This window comes from Hyperoodon ampullatus, assembly GCF_949752795.1.
Source record: "Hyperoodon ampullatus genome assembly, chromosome: 2".
NCBI lineage: Eukaryota > Metazoa > Chordata > Mammalia > Artiodactyla > Ziphiidae > Hyperoodon > Hyperoodon ampullatus.
In genome coordinates, this window is record NC_136915.1 from 48950357 (window position 1) to 48977481 (window position 27125).

General features: G+C 39.3%; 1 protein-coding gene across 1 annotated transcript in view; it reads right to left on the reverse strand.

Moving 5' to 3' along the window:
- FYB2 (FYN binding protein 2) overlaps positions 1 to 27125 on the reverse strand; it is a gene marked incomplete at both ends in the record, with an annotated part of 168557 nt that overhangs the window by 14575 nt on the left and 126857 nt on the right. The window contains 6 exon segments of the mRNA XM_079720915.1: positions 485 to 513; positions 4953 to 5051; positions 6126 to 6186; positions 14839 to 14879; positions 14976 to 15087; positions 24773 to 24932. Coding sequence (XP_079577041.1) covers positions 485 to 513; positions 4953 to 5051; positions 6126 to 6186; positions 14839 to 14879; positions 14976 to 15087; positions 24773 to 24932 — 502 coding nt within the window.

Below are 27125 nucleotides of genomic sequence, written 5' to 3' on the forward strand. Positions count from 1 at the left end.
ATTTGTGCACTGTTGTTTATATAGCAAAGCAAAAAGTATTCCAATGACCCATCCTTGATTCAGTTAGTACGTGTACTGCAAAGTGGTCATGTTCAAATTACTATGTCTTAATTCCGGTGAGCTGGCTGTTAAATCCTTCAGAAGGTTATGTGGTATAATGTAAAATGCACGAGCTTCGTATTCAGAGACTTGAGTACAAATCCTAGGTCACTAAAATATGGATGTGAGTCCTAGAGCCTTCCTAAAAAGGGATAATGCATCTATTTCTCGGATTTTAAGAGGCCTGGCATATAGGAGGCACTTGAGAAATGTTACTCATCTTCCCCAATGTAAGTACTACTATTGTGTAAAATGTCTTTGATTTTGATGTATCAATTTTTCATTAAACGTGGAATGCAGGAAGGATTACTACTTCTCTTTCTCAGAATGTGAATATGTCAGTGCTGAATAATTTTGTTCCAGCAAATAAGCGAATGTCACTTACCTAAATCAGGCAGCGAAATGGAAAATGCACTGTTAATTGACAAAAGACACAAAGGGTTAAGGGAAAAAGCCATGTTCAGAAATATTAGCTGATACATCTCAAATAACATATTGATGACTAGGTTTCTTGATACAGATGCTTTGGGGGAAAGATACGAAGCAAACCTTTCCTGCAGCTTTGCTCTGATCACCTCCCCTCTCTTGTAAATGAGCTTATTTATCCCCAGTGACCACCCACACCCCCTTTCCTAACGAGACAATCTCAGGCTGTCCCTTAGCCCTGCCCTTCTTTGTCCACAGGATTCTGTTTCTGCCTTCTACCTTCCACGATGCCAGTTCAATGTGGGGTAAGTATGGTAAGAGAGAAACATCTGGAGACGCTGGACCCTGACTATGTATATGTTTAACCAAAGAGGTGACTTGAGGGGAGAATTCCAGGCCAGGTGGAAATGGAAGATGGTAAATGTGCTAAGTAGGAGAGGACATTGGCTAGGTAGATCATCTGGTTTTCCTCAAATCTCACAGTTAAGATTACATGAAAGGAAACATGACGTGGTAGGAAAAAAATCCACGTATTTTAAGCAATTAGCTTAAGTTCAGTCCCACAGGTATTCTGGGGACACTCATCATGGGCCAGGCCCATGTGCTGGGTATACAAAATGATCAGACACAGTTTCTGTCCTGAGGTAGCTCACGGTTTAGTGAGGGGCACCAACAGTAAGTTAATATAACACTCTGTGATAAGAACATAATAAAGGGCTGACCAAAGGAACAGCACTAACCTTTGTGGAAGCTTTAGTTCTCCATTTCCAAAATGAATACCAGCACCTATCTTGTAGAGTTCCCTTTGTATGGGATGAGCTTTCCTAAGTGAATGTGCCTGGGACAGGGCTGATACTCAGTGATCCCTTCCGTTGGTGTCTATGAGACCAGGACTGTGATGTGCAGGGCGCAGTAGGAGAAATACATGGCCACTAGAGCCAGAGCTGATATGACTTTCAGTTCCGCCACTTAGCCACTTACCCTGGGCAAGTCACATAACTTTTCAAAGCCTTAGTTTTTCATCTGTAAAATGGAGGAACAAGTTTCTAACTCATGGGTTATTGTGAGGATTAGAACACATGTGAAGCCTTCATGCACTTCCTGCCCTCAACATCTAGTGAGCACATATCCTTGGGGCCTTGGCTTAAGCAAGCGGTCCCTTGCTTAAGGGAGCCTTTCTTAACACCCATTCCCTTCCTCCATTTTAATTAGGTCAGGGTGCTGGTAGCTCCTATTTAAACATAGACACCAAGGCCACAAAAAAAAAATCTATAATGATATTTCCTTCCTTTAGGTCATCTATTCATTCAACAGATATTTATTGAGTGCCTATTATATCCCAGGCACTGTTCTTTTTTTTTTTTTCTTCCAGGCATTGTACTTTATGTTGGAGATACTGCAGTGGACAAAACAGTCAAAATCCCTGCCCTCATGGAGTCCAGTAGAATGAGACAGACAGAAAACAAACAAGGAAATTTATGATCTGTCATGTAAGGAAATTTATGGAGATAAGTGCAATTAAGAAAAATAGAGCAGGGTAAGGGGGGAGGGGGACTGGAGGTGAGGGCTGGTTTGACATTTTTCAGAGGATGTTCAGGGAAGGCTTCACTGATAAGGTGACTTTGAAGCAGAGGCCTGAAGATAGTGAGAGAATAGGCCAACTAGATATCTGGGGTAAGAGCATTCCTAGGGGAGGAAACAGCAGACACAGAGACCCTCAAGCTGAGGAGTGCCTGGCCTGTTGAAAGAAGAAGTCAGAACATTTGGAACAGAGGGAGTGAGAAGAGGCTTAACATTTTTTTTTTTTTTTTTTGCGGTACGCGGGCCTCTCACTGCCACGGCCTCTCCTGCCGCGGAGCACAGGCTCCGGACGCGCAGGCCCAGCGGCCATGGCCCACGGGCCCAGCCGCTCCGCAGCATGCGGGATCCTCCCAGACCGGGGCACGAACCCACGTCCCCTGCATCGGCAGGCGGACTCCCAACCACTGCGCCACCAGGGAAGCCCGAGAGGCTTAACATTTAATTCCCATGTAAAACTCGTAGCATAGCTAAGACCCGTGGCATTTAATTCTTGGTTTATTTATGCCTAAATCAAGCCATTTAATAATGACTATCCTAACAGACAGTGTGTGTGTGTGTGTGTGTTTGTGCGTGTGTGTATGTTTATGTGTGTGTGAGAGAGAGAGAAGATTGAGAGCCCCAACTCTTTTTAAAGGTCACACTTTCATGGTTGCAACCTCCTTCTGAAGATAACGCAACAAACTAGGAGTTGATGTTCCAGAGAGGAGCCCTCAATCAAAAGGCTCAACAAAAGGTAAACAAAGAAACAAATAAATAAACAAAGTTCTGTTGTTACCTCCATGCTATTAATTGAAAAATTAAGGTAGAGAGGCAGATTTTGGAAAAATTTAAGGGGAAAAAAGGCTTTTTAGACCTTCCTACATATGGCAGATTTCCCCCTGCACATAGTGAATTTCTCTTTATAGAGGTGTGCAGGCATAGAGATGTGGCTTCTTAGGAAATCTGCAGAGAAGCTTGTGTAGTGGGTTGGACTAGGTATATGGATTTCTCTTCTTACCCTGAGATTCTCTGACTCTAAGAAAAAGGGTTTCTCAGTAGTATTAAGAGACATTACAAGATGTGCACGGGATGTTACAGAAACAGAAGAGAAACCGGTAAGACAGGTTTGGGTAGAAAGGTTCATGGAATGCGTCCCAGAAAGGATAATATTTGACCAAACTTTAAGGGAAGGCTAGAACTTTGATAATCAAAAGAAGTTGGAGAAGGACAGGTACATTCCAGACCAACGGAATGTCGTGGTCAAAAGCAAGGAGGCATGAAACGCCAGGGCACTCATATACAAAGAGGGAATGTGTTAATGGGCTGGTGATGAGAGTAAATCTGAGCGAGAGATGGAGCTGGACAAGTAGGAAGGGGCTGCCATAAAAGTATTGACTTGCAATGAAAAGGTATTGGATATTTGTTCTAAAAGTCATAAGCAGTCACTTACAGTTCTAAGAATAGCTCTAAGTAAAAGGAAATAACATTTGCATTTTAAAAACATCAGCATTGGGACTTCTCTGGTGGTCCAGTAGGTAAGACTCCATGCTCCCAATGCTGTGGGCCCAGGTTCAATCCCTGGTCAGGGGAACTAGATCCCACATGCCTACCGCAACTAAGATCCTGCGTGCTGCAACTAAAACCCTGTGCAGCCAAAATAAATAAACAAATATTATTTAAAACAAAAACAAAACAAAACACGCATCAGCATTCTCACCTGGATCAAATTTTTAAGGGACTGTAGGTATCGCACTAATAATTTTTGTCAGAAACATCTAACCTGCTAAGGTCGGGGTCTGCCTTTAGGTCTCATTGGCTACTGGAGCTAGACTCCCTCTTCTTCCATGGTCAGGACTACAATTTGTAAACCCCATATTCTATATAAATCTCTTGGTAGATCTACATCCAACAGACAATTAGACTTAAAGTCATGTTACTGTGAGGTTTTATAATTGAAAAGAACTTCAAGGTAGAATAATATAATTCCATGTCAATATATGTAATAACCTGGGTCAAATTATTTTACCATCCTCTGCCCTCATAAAATACAGATCTATGTCTATGTTTTTGTTTGTGTGTGTCTCTCTCATATATATATATATACACACACACACACATATATATGAGAGAAGTGCCTCCAGAGACCACCCAGTCTCCTTCCTCCCTCCTATTATATGCAAGAAGAAACTTGATCCCTATGAGTGCAAAATGGAAGTGATTTGCCCATGGTTGCACACTGAATAAACAGAAAAGCTGAAACTAGAATCCAGAACCTAGGCCTCTTGTTTCTTTCTCCTACTCATGAATTTCTAACCTTCCCAATTCCCACTGGTAATTAGCTAGGGTGATCTTGGAGGTTCCCTTCCAGGTCTAAGACTTTGAGGTACGTGGACCATTCAGCTGAAAAATTCATCTTCCCTTTCCACACACTGCCTCTCTCAAGAGAGGCAAATTAGAATATGGAAGTGTAGACAAATAAAACCACTGGAACTTGTAGGGCTGAGAGAGCATAAAAGGATGTAATTAATAACATAATGCTCAGTAACAACAACAGGAATCTATGCCAAGGATGATGAGGAAAGTTTCTTTCCTGGACTTTGTTTGATTAAGACTTTCCCTCTACCCTTGTTCACAACCTTTTCTTATCAACGTTTTCAAAAGGGACATTGTCACTTTCTCATAAGCATCTGTGGGTGTAGTTCACTCAAATATTGGCAAGGAGGTGGTAGGTGATAACCAGGGCCTTTGGTTTTAGTTTCTGGTACTGCTTCACTAGAAGAACAGGATAGAGAACATCAGCTGTGTAACTAACCAGGCCAGCACTGCTAATCCTCTCCTGGAAAGAGAAATAAAAAGGGACCTCTTACCTTATATTTTCTTTTGACTTGATTTTCTTCATCTTAAATCTATCCTTTTCTTTCTTGAAGAACCTCCGCAGTCTTTTAAGTGCTTCTTTTCCATCTAAACTAAGAGGAATCAGAGGATATAAATAACATGGTGTTTGAGAGAGTACTGGGGATGGAAGCCTGATGTAGTAAAAAGGATCAGAGACTTCAGTCTCATTTCTTCAACACACCCCACTCAAGGAAGAGCAGGAAAATGCCTTGTCAGCTTCTATGCTCTTCTTCTTTGTTTAGATGCTGATAGGAAGTAGCACACATCAGCTATGGAAGGAATTACTATATTTCAATACAAACTTTCATCTACTCCAAATGGTTTCTATTTTAAAGAGTTTATGGAGCAAAGTCTTCCTTTTAGAGATGATGACTCAGGGACCCATAGTTTACAAACTATACTAGAAATAATTATAGAAATTTCTAGCTTCTGAAATTCATGTCACTGATCTTTAGTTTATGGAATGATAATATAACGATGATGGTATACTGACTGCCTGGTTGATGATTAAAATTTTTCCATATATGCTCTTGATTGGGGGGGGAGCATAAGGAGAGGGAATGATACACTCACATCATCCCACCCAGCACGAATGGCCTCTTTTCCCTTCAACCCTCAAGCTTCTTGCTTTTGACTACTGCTGTTTTCCTTTTCACAATGTGTGCCTAATAAGTGAATTTGATTAATAATGCCCATTTGAACAAATACTGTCCTTGATAACACTGAATTATTAGATAATAAATTAAGCCCCAATCCCAGAGATAGCCTCATTAACTTTCAAAGATACAGGTAAATCATAACCATTGATTTCTTCCTGGAAAAGCAACTACAGAATTGAAGCATTTTATTGATATTTACTTCTCTTTTCTCACTTATTCCCTAGCACAGTATCAAAGTCCTCTACTCTGGGAGATGTACATTTTCTCAAAAGAGAAAGCAATGTGATCAAAATTATTAGATATGATTGTACACAATTACAAGTGCCCTGATCACAATGTTGTATTACAATAGCTTATTTCCATTCTCTATGCATATCTTCACTGAAGATGGGGTGGGTAGGGATGGAAGTCATTTCTTAAACTTTGGTTTTCCTAGACTAACAGGAAATACCCTTAGCTAGGAAGCCAAGAAAAAGAGAAACTCACTCTCTCTTTGGGTAGTTGCTCTTTGTTTTGTAGACATCTTCATACATTTCTTCACTATTTTCTTTTGAAATTAAAAAAAATTATTCATTATAATGGCAATAATTCAGATTCATATTTGACACAAAATTATTGGATACATACCAGGTGTTAGGTACTCTAATCTTTTGTTTGTGAAGTAGTTTTTATTGAAACATATGCACATGTTTTTACAAGCATGTGGTAAAAATAAGTAACCTCTATAAAAGTATGTACAAACAAAAATTAATATTTGCTTCTATCCTGTTTTCAAGTCTGTCTGATTTAGTCAAAGAAAGTTAATTTATTAACAGATTCCCACCTTCAACCCTCCCCCTTTGCATATTTTACATATAACAATCAGTCTACTAAACACCAGACATTGTGCTGAATGCTGGGGAAATAACGGAGACAACCAGACACATCTTGAAAAATCTTCCCCCATCATAGCATGACTTTCACCTAGTCCAACAGATAAGCTTAAAATACACAGATATACTTTGAATCTACCCTGGCAATGGAGGATTTTCAAGTTCAGGACTTGATTCACAATGAGTTTAGGACAGTCACTTAACTTCTCTGTGCCTCAGTTTCCTTTTTTTAAAATGAGGGTACCGTGTTTAATGATCTCTAAGATTGTTTCTCCACCTAAAATTCTAATATTCTAAGAAGGACAAAAACAACCAGAGTAGCATTTGATTATCCCTCCTCCATTAACTTTTCATTCATTCAACAAATATTTTTTGAATATGTAACATGTGCCTGGCATTATGATAGGGGCTAGGGAAAATGGTGAGTATAGAGAAGGAAATCATCTAGGAGGGAAGAGAATTATTAATCAAACAATCACATAAATATAGAATTACAACTGTGACAAGTGCTATGAAAAAGAGGGTCATGGTACTATGAGACTGTATACCTAAGAGAATATTCCCTGGGGAATAATGATTGACCCGAGATCAGAAGAAAGATTAAGAGTCACTTAGACAAAGGGGCACAGGGGAGGAAAGAACATTCCAGGAAGAGGGAGTAGAATACGCAAACACCCTGCAGTGGGAGCTTAGCAAGTCAGCGAAGCTAACAGGTCAGCATGACTGGATCTCAAAGGTGAAGACTGAGTATGTATGAAAAGAGGATGGAGGGGTAGGTAGGGGCATTCAAGTCCTCTATACCATGTTAATGTCAATATTAAAAGTATTAGGAATATACTACAAAGTTATAGTAGTCAAAACAGTATGGTACTGGAACAAAAACATATATAGATCAATGGAACAGAATAAAAAGCCCAGAAACAAACACACACACTTATGGTTAATTAATCTATGACAAAAGAGGCAAGAATATACATGGAGAAAATACAGTCTCTTCACTAAGTCGTGTTGGGAAAACTCCTAGAAGAAAACATAGGCAGAACACACTTTGACATAAGTCTTAGCAATATTTTTTTTTTTGGATCTGTCTCCTCAGGCAAGGAAACAAAAGCAAAAATAAACAAATGGGACCTAATCAAACTTAGAAACTCTTGCACAGCAAAGGAAAACATTAACAAAACAAAAAGACAACCTACTGAATGGGAGAAGATATTTGCAAATGATATGTCTGAAAAGGGGTGAATATCCAAAATATGTAACAAGCTCATACAACTCAATATCAAAAAAACAAGCAACCTGATTTAAAAAATGGGCAAAGGCCTGAATAGACATCTTTTAAAAAAGACCTGCAGATGGCAAACAGGCACAAGAAAAGATGCTCAGCAACACTAATCATCAGGGAAATCCAAATCAAAAGCACAATGAGATATCACCTCACATCTGTCAGAATGGCTATCATCAGAAAGATGACAAAAGGGGCACCATCAAGTTGGTGAAGGAGTAAGATGTGTAGATCACATTCCTCCTCACAAATACATCAAAACTACATCTACATGTAGAACAACTCCTACAGAACACCTACTGAATGTTGGCAGAAGACCTCAGACTTCCCAAAAGGCAAGAAACTTCCCACGTACTGGGCCGTGTGGCTGACAGGGTCTTGGTGCTCTAGCCGGGTGTCAAGCCTGAGCCTCTGAGGTGAGAGAGCCAAGTTCAGGACACTGGTCAACCAGAGACCTCCCAGCCCCACATAATATCAAACAGTGAAAGCTCTCCCAGAGATCTCCATCTCAATGCTAAGACCCAGCTCCACTCAACGACCAGCAATCTACAGTGCTGGATGCCCTATGCCAAACAACTAGCAAGATAGGAATACAACTTGACCCATTAGCACAGAGGTTGCCTAAAATCATAATAAATTCACAGACACCCCAAAACACACCACTGGACGTGGTCCTGCCCACCAGAAAGACAAGATCCAGCCTCATCCAGCAGAAAACAGGCACCATTCCCCTCCACCAGGAAGCTTACACAACCCACTGAACCAACCTTACCCGCTAGGAATAGACACCAAAAATGAACCTGCAGCCTGTGAAAAGGAGACACCAAACACAGTAAGTTAAGCAAAATGAGAAGACAGAGAAACACACAGCAGATGAAGGAGCAAGGTAAAAACCCACTAGACCAAACAAATGAAGAGGAAATAGGCAGTCTACCAGAAAAAGAATCCAGAGTAATGATAGTAAAGATGATCCAAAATATTGGAAATAGAATGGAAAAAATACAAGAAATGTTTAACAAGGACCTAGAAGAACTAAAGAGCAAACAAACAATAATGAACAACACAATAAATGAAATAAAAATTCTCTAGAAGGAATCAATAGCAGAATAACTGAGGCAGAAGAATGGATAAATGACATAGAAGATAAAATAGTGGAAATAACTACCACAGAGCAGAATAAAGAAAAAAGAAATAAAAGAATTGAGGACAATCTCAGAGACCTCTGGGACAACATTAAACACACCAACATTCAAATTATAGGGGTCCCAGAAGAAGAAGAGGCAAAAAAAGGGGCTGAGAAAATATTTAAAGAGATTTTAGTTGAAAATTTCCCTAACATGAGAATGGAAATAGTCAATCAAGCCAGGGAAGCACAGAGAGTCCTACACAGGATAAATCCAAGGAGAAACACGCCAAGACATATTAATCAAACTATCAAAAATTAAATACAAAGAAAAAATATTAAAAGCAGCAAGGGAAGCAAGAATTAACATACAAGGGAATCCCCATAAGGTTAACAGCTGATCTTTCAGAAGAAACTCTGCAAGCCAGAAGGGAGTGGCAGAACATATTCAATGTGATGAAAGGGAAAAACCTACAACCAAGATTACTCTACCCAGCAAGGATCTCATTCAGATCTGATGGAAAAATCAAAACCTTTACAGACAGGCAAAAGCTAAGAGAATTCAGCACCATCAAACCAGCTCTACAACAAATGCTAAAGAAACTTCTCTAGGCAGGAAACACAAGACAAGGAAAAGACTTACAATAACAAACCCAAAACAATTAAGAAAATGGGAATAGGAACATACATATTGATAACTACCTTAAATGTAAATGGATTAAATGTTCCCACCAAAAGACATAGACTGGCTGAATGGATAAAAAACAAGACCCGTATATATGCTGTCTACAAGAGACCCACTTCAGGCCTAGGGACACATACAGACTGAAAGTGAGGGGATGGAAAAAGATATTCCATGCAAATGGAAATCAAAAGAAAGCTGCAGTAGCAATTCTCATCAGACAAAATAGACTTTAAAATAAAGACTACTACAAGAGACAAAGAAGGACACTACATAATGATCAAGGGATCGATCCAATAAGAGGATACAACAACTATAAATATTTATGCACCCAACATAGGAGCACCTCAATACATAAGGCAAATGCTAACAGCCATAAAAGGAGAAATCGACAGTAACACAATCATAGTAGGGGACTTTAACACCCCACTTTCACCAATGGACAGATCATCCAAAATGAAAATAAATAAGGAAACACAAGCTTTAAATGATACACTGAACAAGACAAACAACTGATATTTATAGGACATTCCATCCAAAAACAGCAGATGACACTTTCTTCGCAAGTGCTCATGGAGCATTCTCCAGGATAGAACATATCGTGGGACACAAATCAAGCTTTGGTAAATTTAAGAAAATTGAAATTGTATCAAGTATCTTTTCCGACCACAATGCTATTCGACTAGATATCAATTACAGGAAAAAATCTGTAAAAAATACAAACACTTAGAGGCTAAACAATACGGTACTAAACAACCAAGGGATCACTGAAGAAATCAAAGAGAAAATCAAAAAATACCTAGAGACAAATGACAATGAAAACAGGATGACCCAAAACCTATGGGATGCAGCAAAAGCAGTTCTAAGAGGGAAGTTTATAGCAATAAAAGCCTACCTCAAGAAACAAGAAACATCTCAAATAAACAACCTAACTTTACACCTAAAGCAATTAGAGAAAGAAGAAAAAAAATAAACCCAAGTTAGAAGAAGTAAAGAAATCATAATGATCAGATCAGAAATAAATGAAAAAGAAATGAAGGAAATGAGAGCAAAGATCAATAAAACTAAAAGCAGGTTCTTTGAGAAAATAAACAAAATTGATAAACCATTAGCCAGACTCATCAAGAAAAAAAGGGAGAAGACTCAAATCAATAGAATTAGAAATGAAAAAGAAGTAACAACTGACACTGCAGAAATACAAAGGATCATGAGAGATTACTACAGGAAACTGTATGCCAATAAAATGGACAACCTGGAAGAAATGGACAAATTCTTAGAAAAGTACAACCTTCCAAGACTGAACCAGGAAGAAATAGAAAATATAAACAGACAAATCACAAGCACTGAAATTGAAACTGTGATTAAAAATCTTCCAACAAACAAAAGCCCAGGACAGATGGCTTCACAGGCGAATTCTATCAAACATTTAGAGAAGAGCTAACACCTACCTTTCTCAAACTCTTCCAAAATATAGCAGAGGGAAGAACACTCCCAAACTCATTCTATGAGGCCACCATCAGCCTGATACCAAAATCAGACAAAGATGCCACAAAACAAGAAAACTACAGGCCAATATCACTGATGAATACAGGTGCAAAAATCCTCAACAAAATGCAAGCAAACAGAATCCAACAGCACATTAAAAGGATCATAGACCATGATCAAGTGGGGTTTATTCCAGGAATGAAAGGAATTTTCAAATACACAAATAAATAAATGTGATAAACCATATTAACAAATTGAAGGAGAAAAACCATATGATCATCTCAATAGATGCAGAAAAAGCTTCTGACAAAATTCAACACCCATTTATGATAAAACTCTCCAGAAAGTAGGCATAGAGGGAACCTACCTCAACAGAATAAAGGCCATATATGACAAAACCACAGCAAACATCATTCTCAATGGTGAATACCTGAAACCATTTCCTCTAAGATCAGGAACAAGACAAGGTTGCCCACTCTCAACACTATTATTCAACATAGTTTTGGAATTTTAGCCACAGCAATCAGAGAAGAAAAAGAAATAAAATGAATCCAAATTGGAAAAGAAGTAAAACTGTCACTGTTTGCAGATGACATGATACTATACATAGAGAATCCTAAAGATGCTACCAGAAAACTACTAGAGCCAATCAATGAATTTGTTAAAGTAGCAGGATACAAAATTAATGCACAGAAATCTCTTGTATTCCTATACACTAATGATGAAAAATCTGAAAGAGAAATTAAGGAAACACTCCCATTAACCACTGCAACAAAAAGAACAAAATACCTAGGAATAAACCTACCTGAATAGACAAAAGACCTCTATGCAGAAAACTATAAGACACTAATGAAAGAAATTAAAGATGATATGAACAGATAGAGGGATATACCATGTTCTTGGACTGGAAGAATCAACATTGTGAATATGACTATACTACCCAAAGCAAACTACAGATTCAATGCAATCCCTATCAAACTACCAGTGGCATTTTCCACAGAACTAGAACAAAAAATTTCACAATTTGTATGGAAACACAAAAGACCCCAAATAGCCAAAGCAATCTTGAGAAAGAAAAACGGAGCTGGAGGAATCAGGCTCCCTGACTTCAGACTATACTACACGCTATAGTAATCAAGACAGTATGGTACTGACACAAAAACAGAAATATAGATCAATGGAACAGGATAGAAAGCCCAGAGATAAACTCATGCACATATGGTGACCTTACTTTCGATAAAGGAGGCAAGAATATACAATGGAGAAAAGACAGCCTCTTCAATAAGTGGTGCTGGGAAAACTGGACAGCTACATATAAAAAAAATGAACTTAGAACACTCCATAACACCATACACAAAAATAAACTCAAAATGGATTAAAGACCTAAATGTAAGGCCAGACACTATAAAACTCTTAGAGGAAAACATAGGCAGAACACTCTATGACATAAATCACATCGAGATCCTTTTTGACACCTCTCCTAGAGAAATGGAAATAAAAATAAAAATAAACAAATGGGACCTAATGAAACTTAAAAGCTTTTGCACAGCAAAGGAAACCATAAACAAGACAAAAAGACAACCCTCAGAATGGGAGAAAATATTTGCAAATGAAGCAACAGACAAAGGATTAATCTCCAAAATATACAAGCAGATCATGCAGCTCAATATCAAAAAAACAAACAACCCAATCCAAAAATGGGTAGAAGACCTAAACAGACATTTCTCCAAAGAAGATATACAGATTGCCAACAAAAACATGAAAAAATGCTCAACATTACTAATCATTAGAGAAATGCAAATCAAAGCTACAGTGTGGTACCACCTCACACTGGTCAGAATAGGCATCATCAAAAAATCTACAAACAATAAATGCTGGAGAGGGTGTGGAGAAAAGGGAACCTTCCTGCACTGTTGGTGGGAATGTAAATTGATACAAAGACTATGGAGAACAGTATGGAGGTTCCTCAGAAGTCTAAAATTAGAACTACCATATGACCCAGCAATCCCACTACTGGGCATATACCCTGAGAAAACCATAATTCAAAAAGAGTCATGTACCACAATATTCATTGAAGCTCTATTCACAATAGCCAGGACATGGAAGCAACCTAAGTGTCCATTAACAGATGAATGGATAAGGAAGATGTGGCACATATATACAATGGAATATTACTCAGCCATAAAAAGAAATGAAATTGAGTTATTTGTAGTGAAATGGATGGACCTAGAGACTATTATACAGAGTGAAGTAAGTGAGAGAAAAACAAATACCGTATGCTAACACATATATATGGAATCTAAAAAAACCAAAAAGGTTCTGAAGAACCTCGGGTCAGGATAGGAATAAAGACACAGACATAGAGAATGGACTTGAGGACACAGGGAGTTGGAAGGGTAAGCTGGGACGAAGTGAGAGAGTGGCATGGATGTATATACACTACCAAATGTAAAGTAGCTAGCTAGTGGGAAGCAGCTGCATAGCACAGGGAGATCAGCTCACTGCTTTGTGTCCAACTAGAGGGGTGGGATAGGGAGGGTGGGAGGGAGATGCAAGAGGGAGGAGATATGGGGATATATGTATATATATAGCTGATTCACTTTGTTATAAAGCAGAAACTAACACACCATTTTAAAGCAATTATACTCCAATAAAGATGGTAAAAAAAAAAAAGATAACAAAAGGTGTTGGTTAGGATGTGGAGGAAAGGGAACCCTCCTACACTGTTGGTGGGAATGTAAATTGGTGCAACCACTATGGGAAACAGTATGAAGGTTCCTCAAATAATTAAAAATAGAACTGCCATATGATCCAGCAATTCCACTCCTGGGTGTCTATCTGAAGAAAATGAAAACACTAATTCAAAAAAGATGCACCCTAATGTTCATATTAGCATTATTTACAATGACCAAGATACGGTAGCAACCTCAGTGTCCATTAACAGATGAATGGATAAAGAAGATGTAGTGTATACACACATACACACACAGGAATACTACTCAGCCAAAAAAAAGAATGAAATTTTGCCATTTGCAACAACATGGATGGACTTGGAGAGTGTTATGCTTAGTAAATAAGCCAGACATAGAAAGACAAAAACTGTATGTTTTCACTTACATGTGGAATCTAAAAAAGAAAAAGAAAAGAAATATAAATGAATATAACAAAACAGACTTACAGATATAGAGAACCAATTGTTACCAGTGGGAAGAAGGGTGGAGGAAGGGGCAAGGTGGGGTATGGGCAAGATGTGGAAGGGGATTAAGAGATACAGACTACTAGCTATAAAATAAATAAGATACAATGATATGATGTACAGCACAGGGACTATGACCAATATTTTATAATAACTTTAAGTGGACTATAATCCATAAAAATATAAAATCACTATGTTGTACATATGAAACTAATGTAAATAAACTATACTTCAATATTTTTAAAAAGTATTGAGAATCCATACAAGTGTTTTAAGTAAAACACATTCCTATCTTCAGACTTGGATTGTGAAGAGATCAGGAGGAAAGCAATTTCACATCAAAGTTGTTTTCTTGCCACAAAAGACCTATTACCAGCATCTTCACCTTCATGATTCTAAATGCATTCACACATACCTTGAACCACTTCTATTAACTTATCATCACCCCATCCAAATGGCATTAATAAAAATATGTAAGTAAAAGATACCTTACTACTAATCTGCCACAGAAACTCTTAGCAATTCCTAGTGACAGTTTCAAATGTTTTCTTAAACTTACCATTACCTGAGACAAATGAGTTGGAGAAATCTGACTTTGCTCTGTGGGGAGAAAAGATACAAAGATCATTGAACTGTTGTATTGTACTTTAAAAGTCTCATCACAATCATCTCACTGAAGGGCTGGCACGTACATACCCCTCTCTCCCAGGGTACTCAACATCATCATACGTCTCGGAAATGGAATTTGGCTTAAAGGCTCCTTGGCCTGGGGTTTCTTTAGTCATCTCCAAGGCCATCACATACCCGCCTGTAAGGAAAACAGAGAACGCCCTGAGAACATCTCATCAGCTGCTCTCATAAATGCATTCAAACAGGTCATTGGCAATGGAGACAATAATAGGAAAAGCCAGATTAAATATGGTAACATTGGATTATAACCTTGATATGTATGATCTTTTGGCAAACCACTTCACCTTGCTGAGCCTCAGTTATGATTCTCTCAAGTTGGGATAATGATAGTAACCCCTCTTGGATGATTGTGGCAAGGATTAATACATATTTATGAAGGGTGCTAATTACCCAGTAAACCAGTGATTCCTCCATCTTCTTGGACGTTTCTTCCTCTAATCCCTGAACTCAAATGTTGAAGTCTACCAAGGTGCAGCCCTGGGGCTTCAATCCCTACATTTAGATGACTTTATCCACTTTGTGGCATTTTTTCTTAAAGTAAAATTTCTTAGACAAGTTGATTGAGCACATGCCAACATTTATTATGCATTAGTGATGGATTCAGCCAGATAGTGTGCCAGGTTAAAAAATGCCTAGGGATTGTTTGCACAAGTAGCTAGCCTGTTACATGCAGGAGCTGGTTTATTTCACAGAGCTGTAAACTTGTCATAACCTTAAAACTGTCACCTTTTTATCAGTTGGCATAGGTTAATATTTACAGTATGGGTGATTCAGAACCATTTGCAGACATGAACTATTAATCAGAAATAAGAAATATATCTGAGAAATAACAATAAGCACATTGACTTTTATCTATTTTTTTACATACTTATTGGAGTAAAATTGCTTTGCAATGGTGTGTTGGTTTCTGCTTTATAACAAAGTGAATCAGCTATACATATATATATATATATATATATATATATATATATATATATATATATATCCCAATATCTCCTCCCTCTTGCGTCGTCTCCCTCCCACCCTCCCTATCCCACCCCTCTAGGTGGTAACAAAGCACCGAGCTGATCTCCCTGTGCTATGTGGCTGCTTCCCACTATCTATTTTACATTTGGTAGTGTATATATGTCCATGCCACTCTCTCACTCTGTCCCAGCTTACCCTTCCCCCTCCCCATATCCTCAAGTCCATTCTCTACGTCTGTGTCTTTATTCCTGTCTTGCCCCTAGGTTCTTCAGAGTGATTTTTTATTTAGATTCCATATATATGTGTTAGCATACGGTATTTGTTTTTATCTTTCTGACTTACTTCACTCTGTATGACAGTCTCTAGGTCCATCCACCTCACTACAAATAACTCAATTTTGTTTCTTTTTATGGCTGAGCAATATTCCATTGTATATATGTGCCACATCTTCTTTATCCATTCATCTGTCGATCGACACTTAGATTGCTTCCATGTCCTGGCTATTGTAAATAGAGCTTCAATGAACATTGTGGTACATGACTCTTTTTGAATTATGGTTTTCTCAGGGTATATGCCCAGTAGTGGGATTGCTGGGTCGTATGGTAGTTCTAATTTTAGACTTCTGAGGAACCTCCATACTCTTCTCCATAGTGGTTGTATCAATTTACATTCCCACCAACAGTGCAAGAGGGCTCCCTTTTCTCCACACCCTCTCCAGCATTTATTGTTTGTAGATTTTTTTGATGATGGCCATTCTGACCGGTGTGGGATGATATCACATTGCAGTTTCGATTTGCATTTCTCTAATGATTAGTGATGTTGAGCATCCTTTCATGTGTTTGTTGGCAATCTGTATATCTTCTTTGGAGAAATGTCTATTTAGGTCTTCTGCCCATTTTTGTATGGGGTTGTTTTTTTGATATTGAGCTGCATGAGCTGCTTGTAAATTTTGGAGATTAATTCTTTGTCAGTTGCTTCATTTGCAAATATTTTCTCCCATTCTGAGGGTTGTCTTTTGGTCTTGTTTATGGTTTCCTTTGCTATGCAAAAGCTTTTAAGTTTCATTAGGTCCCATTTGTTTATTTTTGTTTTTATTTTCATTTCCCTAGGAGGTGGATCAAAAAGGATCTCGATGTGATTCATGTCATAGAGTGTTCTGCCTATGTTTTCCTCTAAGAGTTTTATGGTGTCTGGCCTTACATTTAGGTCTTTAATCCATTTTGAGTTTACTTTTGTGTATGGTGTTAGGGAGTGTTCTAATTTCTTTTTTTTACATGTAGCTGTCCAGTTTTCCCAGCACCACTTATTGAAGAGATTGTTTTTTCTCCATTGTATATCCTTGCCTCCTTTGTCATAGATTAGTTGACCATAGGTGTGTGGGTTTATCTCTGGGCTTTCTATCCTGTTCCATTGATCTATATTTCTGTTTTTGTGCCAGTACCATACTATCTTGATCACAGCTTCAATTTCAGTGCTTGTGATTGGTCTGTTTATATTTTCTATTTCTTCCTGGTTCAGTCTCGGAAGGTTGTGCTTTTCTAAGAATTTGTCCATTTCTTCCAGGTTGTCCATTTTATTGGCATACAGTTTCCTGTAGTAATCTCTCATGATCCTTTGTATTTCTGCAGTGTCAGTTGTTACTTCTCCTTTTTCATTTCTAATTCTATTGATTTGAGTCTTCTCCCTTTGTTTCTTGATGAGTCTGGCTAATGGTTTATCAATTTTGTTTATTTTCTCAAAGAACCAGCTTTTAGTTTTATTGATCTTTGCTATTCTTTCCTTCATTTCTTTTTCATTTATTTCTGATCTGATCTTTATGCTTTCTTTCCTTCTACTAACTTTGGGGGTTTTTTGTTCTTCTTTCTCTAATTGCTTTAGGTGTAAGGTTAGGTTGTTTATTTGAGATGTTTCTTGTTTCTTGAGGTAGGCTTGTATTGCTATAAACTTCCCTCTTAGAACTGCTTTTGCTGCATCCCATAGGTTTTGGGTTGTCGTGTTTTCATTGTCATTTGTCTCTAGGTATTTTTTGATTTCCTCTTTGATTTCTTCAGTGATCTCTTGGTTATCTAGTAGTGTATTGTTCAGCCTCCATGTGTTTATAATTTTTACAGATTTTTTCCCTGTAATTGATTTCTAGTCTCATAGTGTTGTGGTCAGAAAAGATATTTGATATGATTTCTATTTTCTTAAATTTACCAAAGCTTGATTTGTGACCCAAGATATGATCTATCCTGGAGAATGTTCCAGAAGCACTTGAGAAGAAGGTGTCATCTGCTGTTTTTGGATGGAATGTCCTATAAATATCAATTAGGTCCATGTTGTTTAATGTATCATTTAAGGCCTGTATTTCCTTATTTGTTTTCACTTTGGATGATCTGTCCATTGGTGAAAGTGGGGTGTTCAAGTCCCCTACTATGACTCTGTTTCTGTCGATTTCTCCTTTTATGGCTGTTAGCATTTGCCTTATGTATTGAGGTGCTCCTATGTTGGGTGCATAAGTATTTACAGTTGTTATATCTTCTTCTTGGATTGATCCCTTGATCATTATGTAATGTCCTTCTTTGTCTCTTGTAATTGTCTTTAAAGTTTATTTTGTCTGATATGAGAATTGCTACTCCAGCTTTCTTTTGATTTCCATTTGCATGGAATATCTTTTTCCATCCCCTCACTTTCAGTCTGTATGTGTCCCTAGGCCTGTAATGGGTCTCTTGTAGACAGCATATAAATGGGTCTTGTTTTTGTATCCATTCAGCCAGTCTATGTCTTTTGGTTGGAGCATTTAATCCATTTACATTTAAGGTAATTATCAACATGTATGTTCCTATGACCATTTTCTTAATTGTTTTCTGTTTGTTATTGTAGGTCTTTTCCTTCTCTTGTGTTTCCTACCTAGAGAAGTTCCTTTAGCATTTGTTTTAAAGCTGGTTTGGTAGTGCTGAATTCTCTTAGCTTTTGCCTGTCTGTAAAGATTTTAATTTCTCCGTTGACTCTGAATGAGATCCTTTCTGGGTAGAGTAATCTTGGTTGTAGGTTTTTCCCTTTCATCACCTTAAATATGTCCTGTCACTCCCTTCTGGCTTGCAGAGTTTCTGCTGAAAGATCAGTTGTTAACATTATGTTACGTTAACATAAGGTTAGGTTATTTGTTGTTTTTCCCTCGTTGCTTTTAGTACTTTTTCTTTGTATTTAATTTTTGATAGTTTGATTAATATGTGTCTTGGCGTGTTTCTCCTTGGATTTATCCTGTATGGGACTCTCTGACTTTCGTCTATTAATTAAAGGCACCAAACAACAAGATTTTATCCTCTGACAAGAAGTCAGTTAGCATATAGGCCCCAAACCGTCTCAATGAATGTCAGCTCCCAGAGGCATAAAGGCCCTACTTTTTCTTACAGAGTTATCGGTATGTTTCTCTAGCACAAAGCAAAGATGCTGAACACACAGTTGCTTAATTCTTACTTCAGGACACTTTTTTTCTTTCTTACTCCTTCCTTTTTGAGGCAGATGTATTGAAAAATGTTTATGGCTTCATTTTAAAAACAGAGACAACTCCCAAGTTACATCCCTAACTTAGACATCCCTCATGAGTTCAACCTTCACACCATTTTCATTTGATTGTTGCAACACATTACATTCCAAACCAAACTCTTGCTTTCTCTCTGTGAATGTGCTCTTCCTGAAGTCTGCCCCATCTCAACAAAGGGTAGCAACCCCAACCTTTCAGTTGCTCAGGTCCAAAACCTTGAAGACATCCTTGACTCCTTTCTCTTTCATGTCCCACCTCCAATCCACAGCCACCTGTCAGCTTGACTTACGATCTATATCCTAAATCCAAGCATATCTCAACAACCTGACTGCAGTACCCTCCTCCAAGCTACCATCGTCTCTCAGTTAAATTCTTGCAACAAACTCCTAACAGGTCCCAGGTTCTTCTACATTCTTCTTTCAAGACAGCAGCTGAGATATGATTCTTTAAAATACAAGTCAGATCATTCTGTTCTTGTGCTCAAAACCTTTCAATGTTATTTAAAAAAAATATATCTCTTAGAATAAATGCCAAAGTTCTTACAATGGTCTACAGAAGCCCCTATATTATCTGGCCCCTTGTTATCTCTCTGACCTTATCTCCTCCTATAGTCTCCTTCAGTCACTGCTCCAGCCACACTGGCCTCCTTGCTCTTCTACCAACACACCTAGTAGACTCCTGCCCTGGGATATTTGCACTCCTTCCCCTCTCTCCCTAGAACATTCTGGATAGCCATGGCTCTATTCCTCACCTACTTTACATCTTTGAGGTCATCTATGCGCACTTTAAAATTGCAACTTCCACTCCCTCCACCTGCCTCCCTAATTCTCTTTATTTTTCTTTTTTTTTTTAAAATGTATTTATTTTGTTTTTGGCTGCATTGGGTCTTTGTTGCTGCGTGCAGGCTTTCTCTAGTTGTGGCGAGTGGGGGCTACTCTTCGCTGTGGTGCGTGGGCTTCTCATTGTGATGGCTTCTCTTGTTGCAGAGCACGGGCTCTAGGCTTCAGTAGTTGTGGCACTCAGACTCAGTAGTTGTGGCTTGCAGGTTCTAGAGTGCAGGCTCAGTAGTTGTGGCACATGGGCTTGGTTTCTCTGCGGCATGTGGGATCTTCCAGGACCAGGGCTCGAACCTGTGTCCCCTGCATTGGCAGATGGATTCTTAACCACTGCACCACCAGGGAAGCCCGCCCCTAATTCTCTTTCTTTGCTTTATTATTTTTTTCTATAATATTTACTACCATTCCACATAGTGAATATTTTATTCTGTATATATTTATCATCTGTCTCCTCAGATCGGAATGTAATCTCCATGAGGACAGGAATTTTTGTCTGGTTTATTTACTGCTATATCCCCAGCACCTAGAACAATGCTGGGGACATAAAAGCTACTCAAATATTTTTTAATATTGAATGATTTGAATGCATATGTCCTCTAATTGGAGAGTTTCATGTTTATAGGGTTTACTGATATTTTGAAATTTATATGTAGTATTTTATTACATACTTTTTATTTGTTCTATTTTTCCCTCATTTTCCTTGTGCTTGATTGACTGAGTTTTCTTCTCTTTTCTTCATTCTGTTTTTCTTTTTTATTTATTTGGAAAGTATACATGCTCTATCTTTTGACAGTTACCTTAGTAAAATTAAAATTAAAATTTTAATTACAGTATAACATACAGGAAAGGGCACAAATCATAAGAGTATAGATCAATGAATTTTCCCGATGTGTGCATGAGGATCAGCTATGGTAACAGATTTTTTTTTCCTTTACTCAGCACCAGGGGCAAAATGGGCAAATTTCCTTCTGCTCCCTGGGGTTTGTCTTATTAATTCTTTTTTTAATGGAAGGAAGTAGTTCTTTTTATTTTGTTCTTTTTTTTTCAAAAGAGGCCCATTTGTATAGAAGGAGTGTAGAAAGACACTCAATTCTATTTTTTTTCCTCAAAACTTTCCTCTCTGTTTTCATGCCCACTTTCCTTGACTAAACATTTTGTGCTTTTCATCACAAGAGAGTAGGGAACTATTGCAGAGAACTATTAAATGGGTTTAGCACAAACTCCCTTTGTACTTTAGCAGTATGTACAGATTACTTAGAAGAATCTTCTTCAGACTGTTTTCAACACAGTGTAATTCCCAAATCTATAGTGACTCTTCATGGACAGTACTTAATTGCTTGAAAATGGTTTTCAGCCCCATATTTAGGCCTCTCCTTTAACTCTTTTATTCACTTCAGCTTGTTTTCCTCCCTTCCATTTTTTTCTATACTCCAAATTAGTCTATTCACTTCTCATCTTAAGGCGTGGTTTTAGATTCAACACTACCTCTGTGCTTTTCATGTGTCATTTATCTCATTAGAAATGTCTTTTTTTATTTGTCCCATTTCTTTATTTTTTCTAAATTTTATTGTGTTAAGAACACTTGAGGTCTACACGGGCCTCTCACCGTTGTGGCCTCTCCCGTTGCGGAGCACAGACTCCGGATGCGCAGGCTCAGTGGCCATGGCTCACGGGCCTAGCCGCTCTGCAGCATGTGGGATCTTCCCAGACCGGGGCACGAACCCGTGTCCCCTGCATCGGCAGGCGAACTCTCAACCACTGCACCACCAGGGAAGCCCTTGAGGTCTACTTTTATAATAAATTTATAAATACACCTTATAGTACTGTTAAGAATAGGCACAGTCCTATTCATTCTCTGTGTACATAATTCTTTGAGGTCCCTGTTATAAACTCACTTTGGGCAAGCCCTGGGTTATAGCTCCTGTCCTCTGTACACCATGCAGTCAAAACCAGAGCTCAAGGGATTCAGAGCTCAGTGAAAACCCTCAGGGCCAGAGTAACTTTGGCACTCACTCATTGCCCAGGGTTCCTAGTTACTGCAGGTATGTGGAGGCTTCCTTTTAAATCAGTTCTGTTATACTTCTATGAATTTTCCCCCCAAAAAATTATTCTTTACTTGTTTTAGGCAGGAGAATCATTCAGATTGTCAAATCTACCATACTCTCTCACTGAAGTTTGATTTATTCTTTCATTCCTCCCTTTAACAAAGTTTTGTTGGGTATATCCACTGTGCCAGGTTGCAGAGATACAGAGAAAAATATCAAATGGTCTCTGATCCCATGGTGCTCACTGTGTACCGTGGGAAACAAACATGTATACCGTGAATTATAATTTAAGGCACACTGTAAATTTTTTTTTAAAAAAAGGAAATAGGGGCCTCCCTGGTGGCGCAGTGGTTGAGAGTCCGCCTGCCGATGCAGGGGATACGGGTTCGTGCCCCGGTCTGGGAGGATCCCATATGCCGCGGAGCGGCTGGGCCCGTGAGCCATGGCTGCTGAGCCTGCGCATCCGGAGCCTGTGCTCCGCAACGGGAGAGGCCACAACAGTGAGAGGCCCGCATACCACAAAAAAAAAAAAAAATAAATAAAAATAAAAATAAAAAAAGGAAATAGGGCCTCCCTGGTGGCGCAGTGGTTGGGAGTCCGCCTGCCGATGCAGGGGATACGGGTTCGTGCCCCGGTCCGGGAGGATCCCACATGCCGCGGAGCGGCTGGGCCCGTGAGCTATGGCCGCTGGGCCTGCGCATCCGGAGTCTGTGCTCCGCAGCGGGAGAGGCCACAACGGTGAGAGGCCCACGTACAGCAAAAAAATAAAAAAATAAAAAATAAATAAAATAAAAAAAGGAAATAAAGAGAACTGACAGTTATGTAGCAATGAACCACATACTTTATATGCATTGACAAAGAGCCCTGGGAAATAAATAGTACCACCCCCATGTGTACATAAAAGTAAGTAAATTTCCCAAGGTTGTAGGATTAATGCATAGTAATCCTGGGTCCCAGAAATGCTTGACTCTAAAACCTAATATGGAAAAGTGGTCATTTGGTTGCTGTTTAAGTGTCCTGGAAGCAGAGAAGAGTGAGTGATTATGGTCTCTGAGTGGGAAAGAGGAGGATGGAGGTAAGGAAGGCCTCAGAAGAAGTGGCTTCTGAGATAGATCTTGGAGGATGACTAGGACATCAGCAGGTAAAGAATGGACATAAAGCCATCTCAGACAGAGGAAAGAGGTCAAGCAAAGTTATAGGGGCACTAAAGCACATGACATAGTCAGTTAACTTAGAATAAAGAGTATATTGGGAAGGAGGTGGGTGGCAGGGATGCAGCCATCTAGCCTGGAGGCAGACTTTATAGGGCCTGAGTCCATCTTATGATTGCAATGTATTCTCATCACTCTGATTATAGCACATTATGAAATGTTTGCCATGGCTTATTGGGGTGGAGTAGGCATCTGTTTTGCCTACCCAGTATCTACTGTTTTTTCATGATAGCAGCTTTTTAATTTTCCTTGGGAAATCCTTCAATCTGAAATGATACCGTTTGGGTAGAACTAATTCTACCTTCAGCTCCAGATGTGAATTTATGACACTGGCTGGGTCAATCAGAGCATCCTATCCCACATTCATGATAACTGGATAGGGGTTGGCATGTGACACAATCAAGCCAACAAGACTCAAATCTGGGCCTTTTCTTGAAACTGTTGAGAGGATAACCACTTCTAGTTTTCTTCTGGGGTTCCTAAGAGGACAGATAGTGCGTAAGCCTGTCACTACTAGATGCCATCTTGCCTCCACAAGGTAGAGTCTGCTTGAAAATGGAGACAAGAGGGAGGGGAGCAAAGCCAGGAGTAGAAAAAGTAATACTGAGTCCTTGTGATACTGTTTGTGTCCCTGGGTCCAGCCATGCCCAAACCTTCTGCTAGGTGAGCCTCCTTTTCCTCTTTTGCTTAACACACTATGATTTGACTACTTGCAATCAAGAGTCTTGACTCACATGAAAGTAAAATGTGACTTGAATAAAGTCAAAGAATAATATCATACTATGTCATCAGTGTGTCAATGTCTTGGGTCTACAAATAACAATAGGAACTGGTACATACAAAAAGAAATCAGCAACATTTGCTGAGTACCTATTATGTAACATACGTCAGATTTGGTCCTCACCAAACCCCAGTTTGATCTATATTATGATCCCCCTTTTTTTTATGATCCCTTTTTATAAATGAGGAAACTGAGGAATATGAAGGAATATAGAGTCACTATGTTACATGGCTAATAAGTATGAGCGCCTAGATTTGAACGCAGGCCTTCTAAATCCAGTGCTTTTTTCACTCTTGCGCAGCTGCCTCGCTCAGGCAAGTGACTTTGTATATAATAGATGCTCAGTAAATATTTATAAAAGAAATTAAAATTTTGGTCACACACAGCTTTAAAATAATTCGATAATAGTGAAGAGAACCAGGAAGAAACACAACTTACAGTGGCCATCGGAGTGTCTGGCCAGCTTGGGGTCTTCGGGGCAGGCCTCTGTCTGGATGACGTCAATCTCAGCGTCCCGCTTCCCGGCCAGTGTGCTCCTCCTACCCCTGTGGACTTTCACCATCTGGGTTTTTCCAGGTGTGTCTTCATAGACACCCACCTAAACACATGCAACAGGGACAGTCTGGCGGGGCTTTGGCTTATCTGTTGGTCTTTTGCTTACTCATGCTGTTCTGTATTCATTCATTCCTCCCAGGTAGCCACTGTTTATCCCTTTATTTAACAGAGTCTTATCTCTCTAAGTTTCACAGGAGCACATATAATGTCTTTTTTTGCCCTCTGAACAGCCAGTGAATGCCTGGCACAGAGGCAGGCCCATAGGACACAGTCAGGATATAATGGAGCTCTGACCACAGGATAGGCTTTTGATATATTTTATCTCACTTACTCTTCATGACACCCCATTCAAAAAATATCATGATTCCTTTTGATAAAGAATTTAGAAAGGTTAAATAACTGACTTCTGGTCTCATAGCTAGTCATCTGCCCAGGCAGGACTGGACCCCAGAGCCCTGTGCTCTTGCCTACCAAAGGATGCTGTGTTCCTTTTGCCTGACATTTCATCTTCCCACCCTCCATTCTTCTGTTTCCCCCCGCTTCTTTCCACACTTCCTCCCACCAGCATCTGTCATCCACTTACTGAAGGAAATAACATGCTAAGCCCTGGAGAAAGAGAGAGATGCAATGGGCATAGTGGCTTCCACGCTGGTCATGGAGCAATACATGCAAACAATTAAGGTATATTGTGGTGAATATCATTTACAGCAGGATTGCTCACTGAGGTGGAAATAGGAGGGGCAGGTCAGTTCTTGTGGCTAGGAGACAGGGTGGGGAAGACTTCAGAAGCAGATTTTATGAAACTATTTTAAAATTTAAGTAAGAGATTGGTTGAAGGGATAAGGAATACCTGGTAGATAAATCAACACAGGCAAAGGGACAGAAGTGTTAGTGTCCTCATAAGGGTGGGACAGAGGCTATTGATGAAGGAAGAGTGAAGGGGACAGAGGAGGAAAGACTGGAGGTGAGGCTGAAAAGATCAGCTAGAATGGAGCTGAGCTATGAAGGGTCTTGCACATGAGGCAAAAAATGTGGGGTTTATCTCCTAGTCTTAGGGAGCTAGGCAGGGGAGAAATCTGATCAGGTTCGCATTTCAGAAAGATCTGGATAGATTGGCAGGAAGAGACGCTGGAGGCAGAGGCGAATTGGGACACTTCTGGCCATCCAAGTATTTCATAATTACGAGACGACAATGGGAGAGGAGATTACTGTCCATTCGACTACAAGTGGACACAGGGTTCACTGTGACAATCATCTGAAAGTACTTGCAAAAAGGTAAAATAATGAATAGATACAAGGCATGGAATTTCCTGAGTTCTTGGTGGGATCTGGGCAAAGGAAGAGGAAAAGAAGAGGAGGGGCATTCTTTTAAGTCACACAGCCAAGAATGAAATTTTTAAATGGGGAAAAATGACAGGAAAGTAATGATATCCTTCCACAAATGACACAAATATGGTGTTTCACGCAAATATAGTGACCACCGTTCTTCAGCAGAGCCCCTACTGCAGCAGTGCACAGATTCTCTGAGGGCTGTCCTGGGGAATCGTTCCTATAGAGTTAGTTTGAATCACAATGGATTGTATTCCTACTGACATACCATCTATATTCGACCCCAAAGAGCACTGCCCAGCTAGACGACCCACCACATTTACCTAACACATTCCAAATAACTTAACAATTTCCCAAACTCAAATCCACTCCATGAAAGTAGGACTATGTCCCTTTGGTGGTAACCCGACCCCATCTCTGGCTCTTGGCCAGCACTTGGTCAGCACTGAAAAAGGGCACATCCCTGCTTTTGCCCTTTCATGGTCAGTATCCCTTTCTCTTTCTTTTTTTTTTTGGATGTGGACCATTTTTAAAGTCTTTATTGAATGTGTTACAATATTGCTTCTGTTATGTTTTATGTTTTGGTTTTATGGCTGCGAGGCATGTGGAATCTTAGCTCCCCAACCGGGGATCAAACCCGCACCCCCTGCATTGGAAGGTGAAGTCTTAACCGCTAGACTGCCAGGGAGGTCCCTCATGGCCAGTATCTTTAATCATGTTCCTCTGCTGCCTTTCTCATATGCTCCTGATGACCCCCTTCCTGATCTCCGGCCTCATCTCCCATTATGGCCTTGCTCCTGCCCTCTGTCGTTGACACACCATGCTGCTGCACTGGCTCTGGTCCCTCTCTTTTGTTATTAGTGACTTACTTCTTTGAATTATGCCATTTTGTGACCCTCTGTAAACA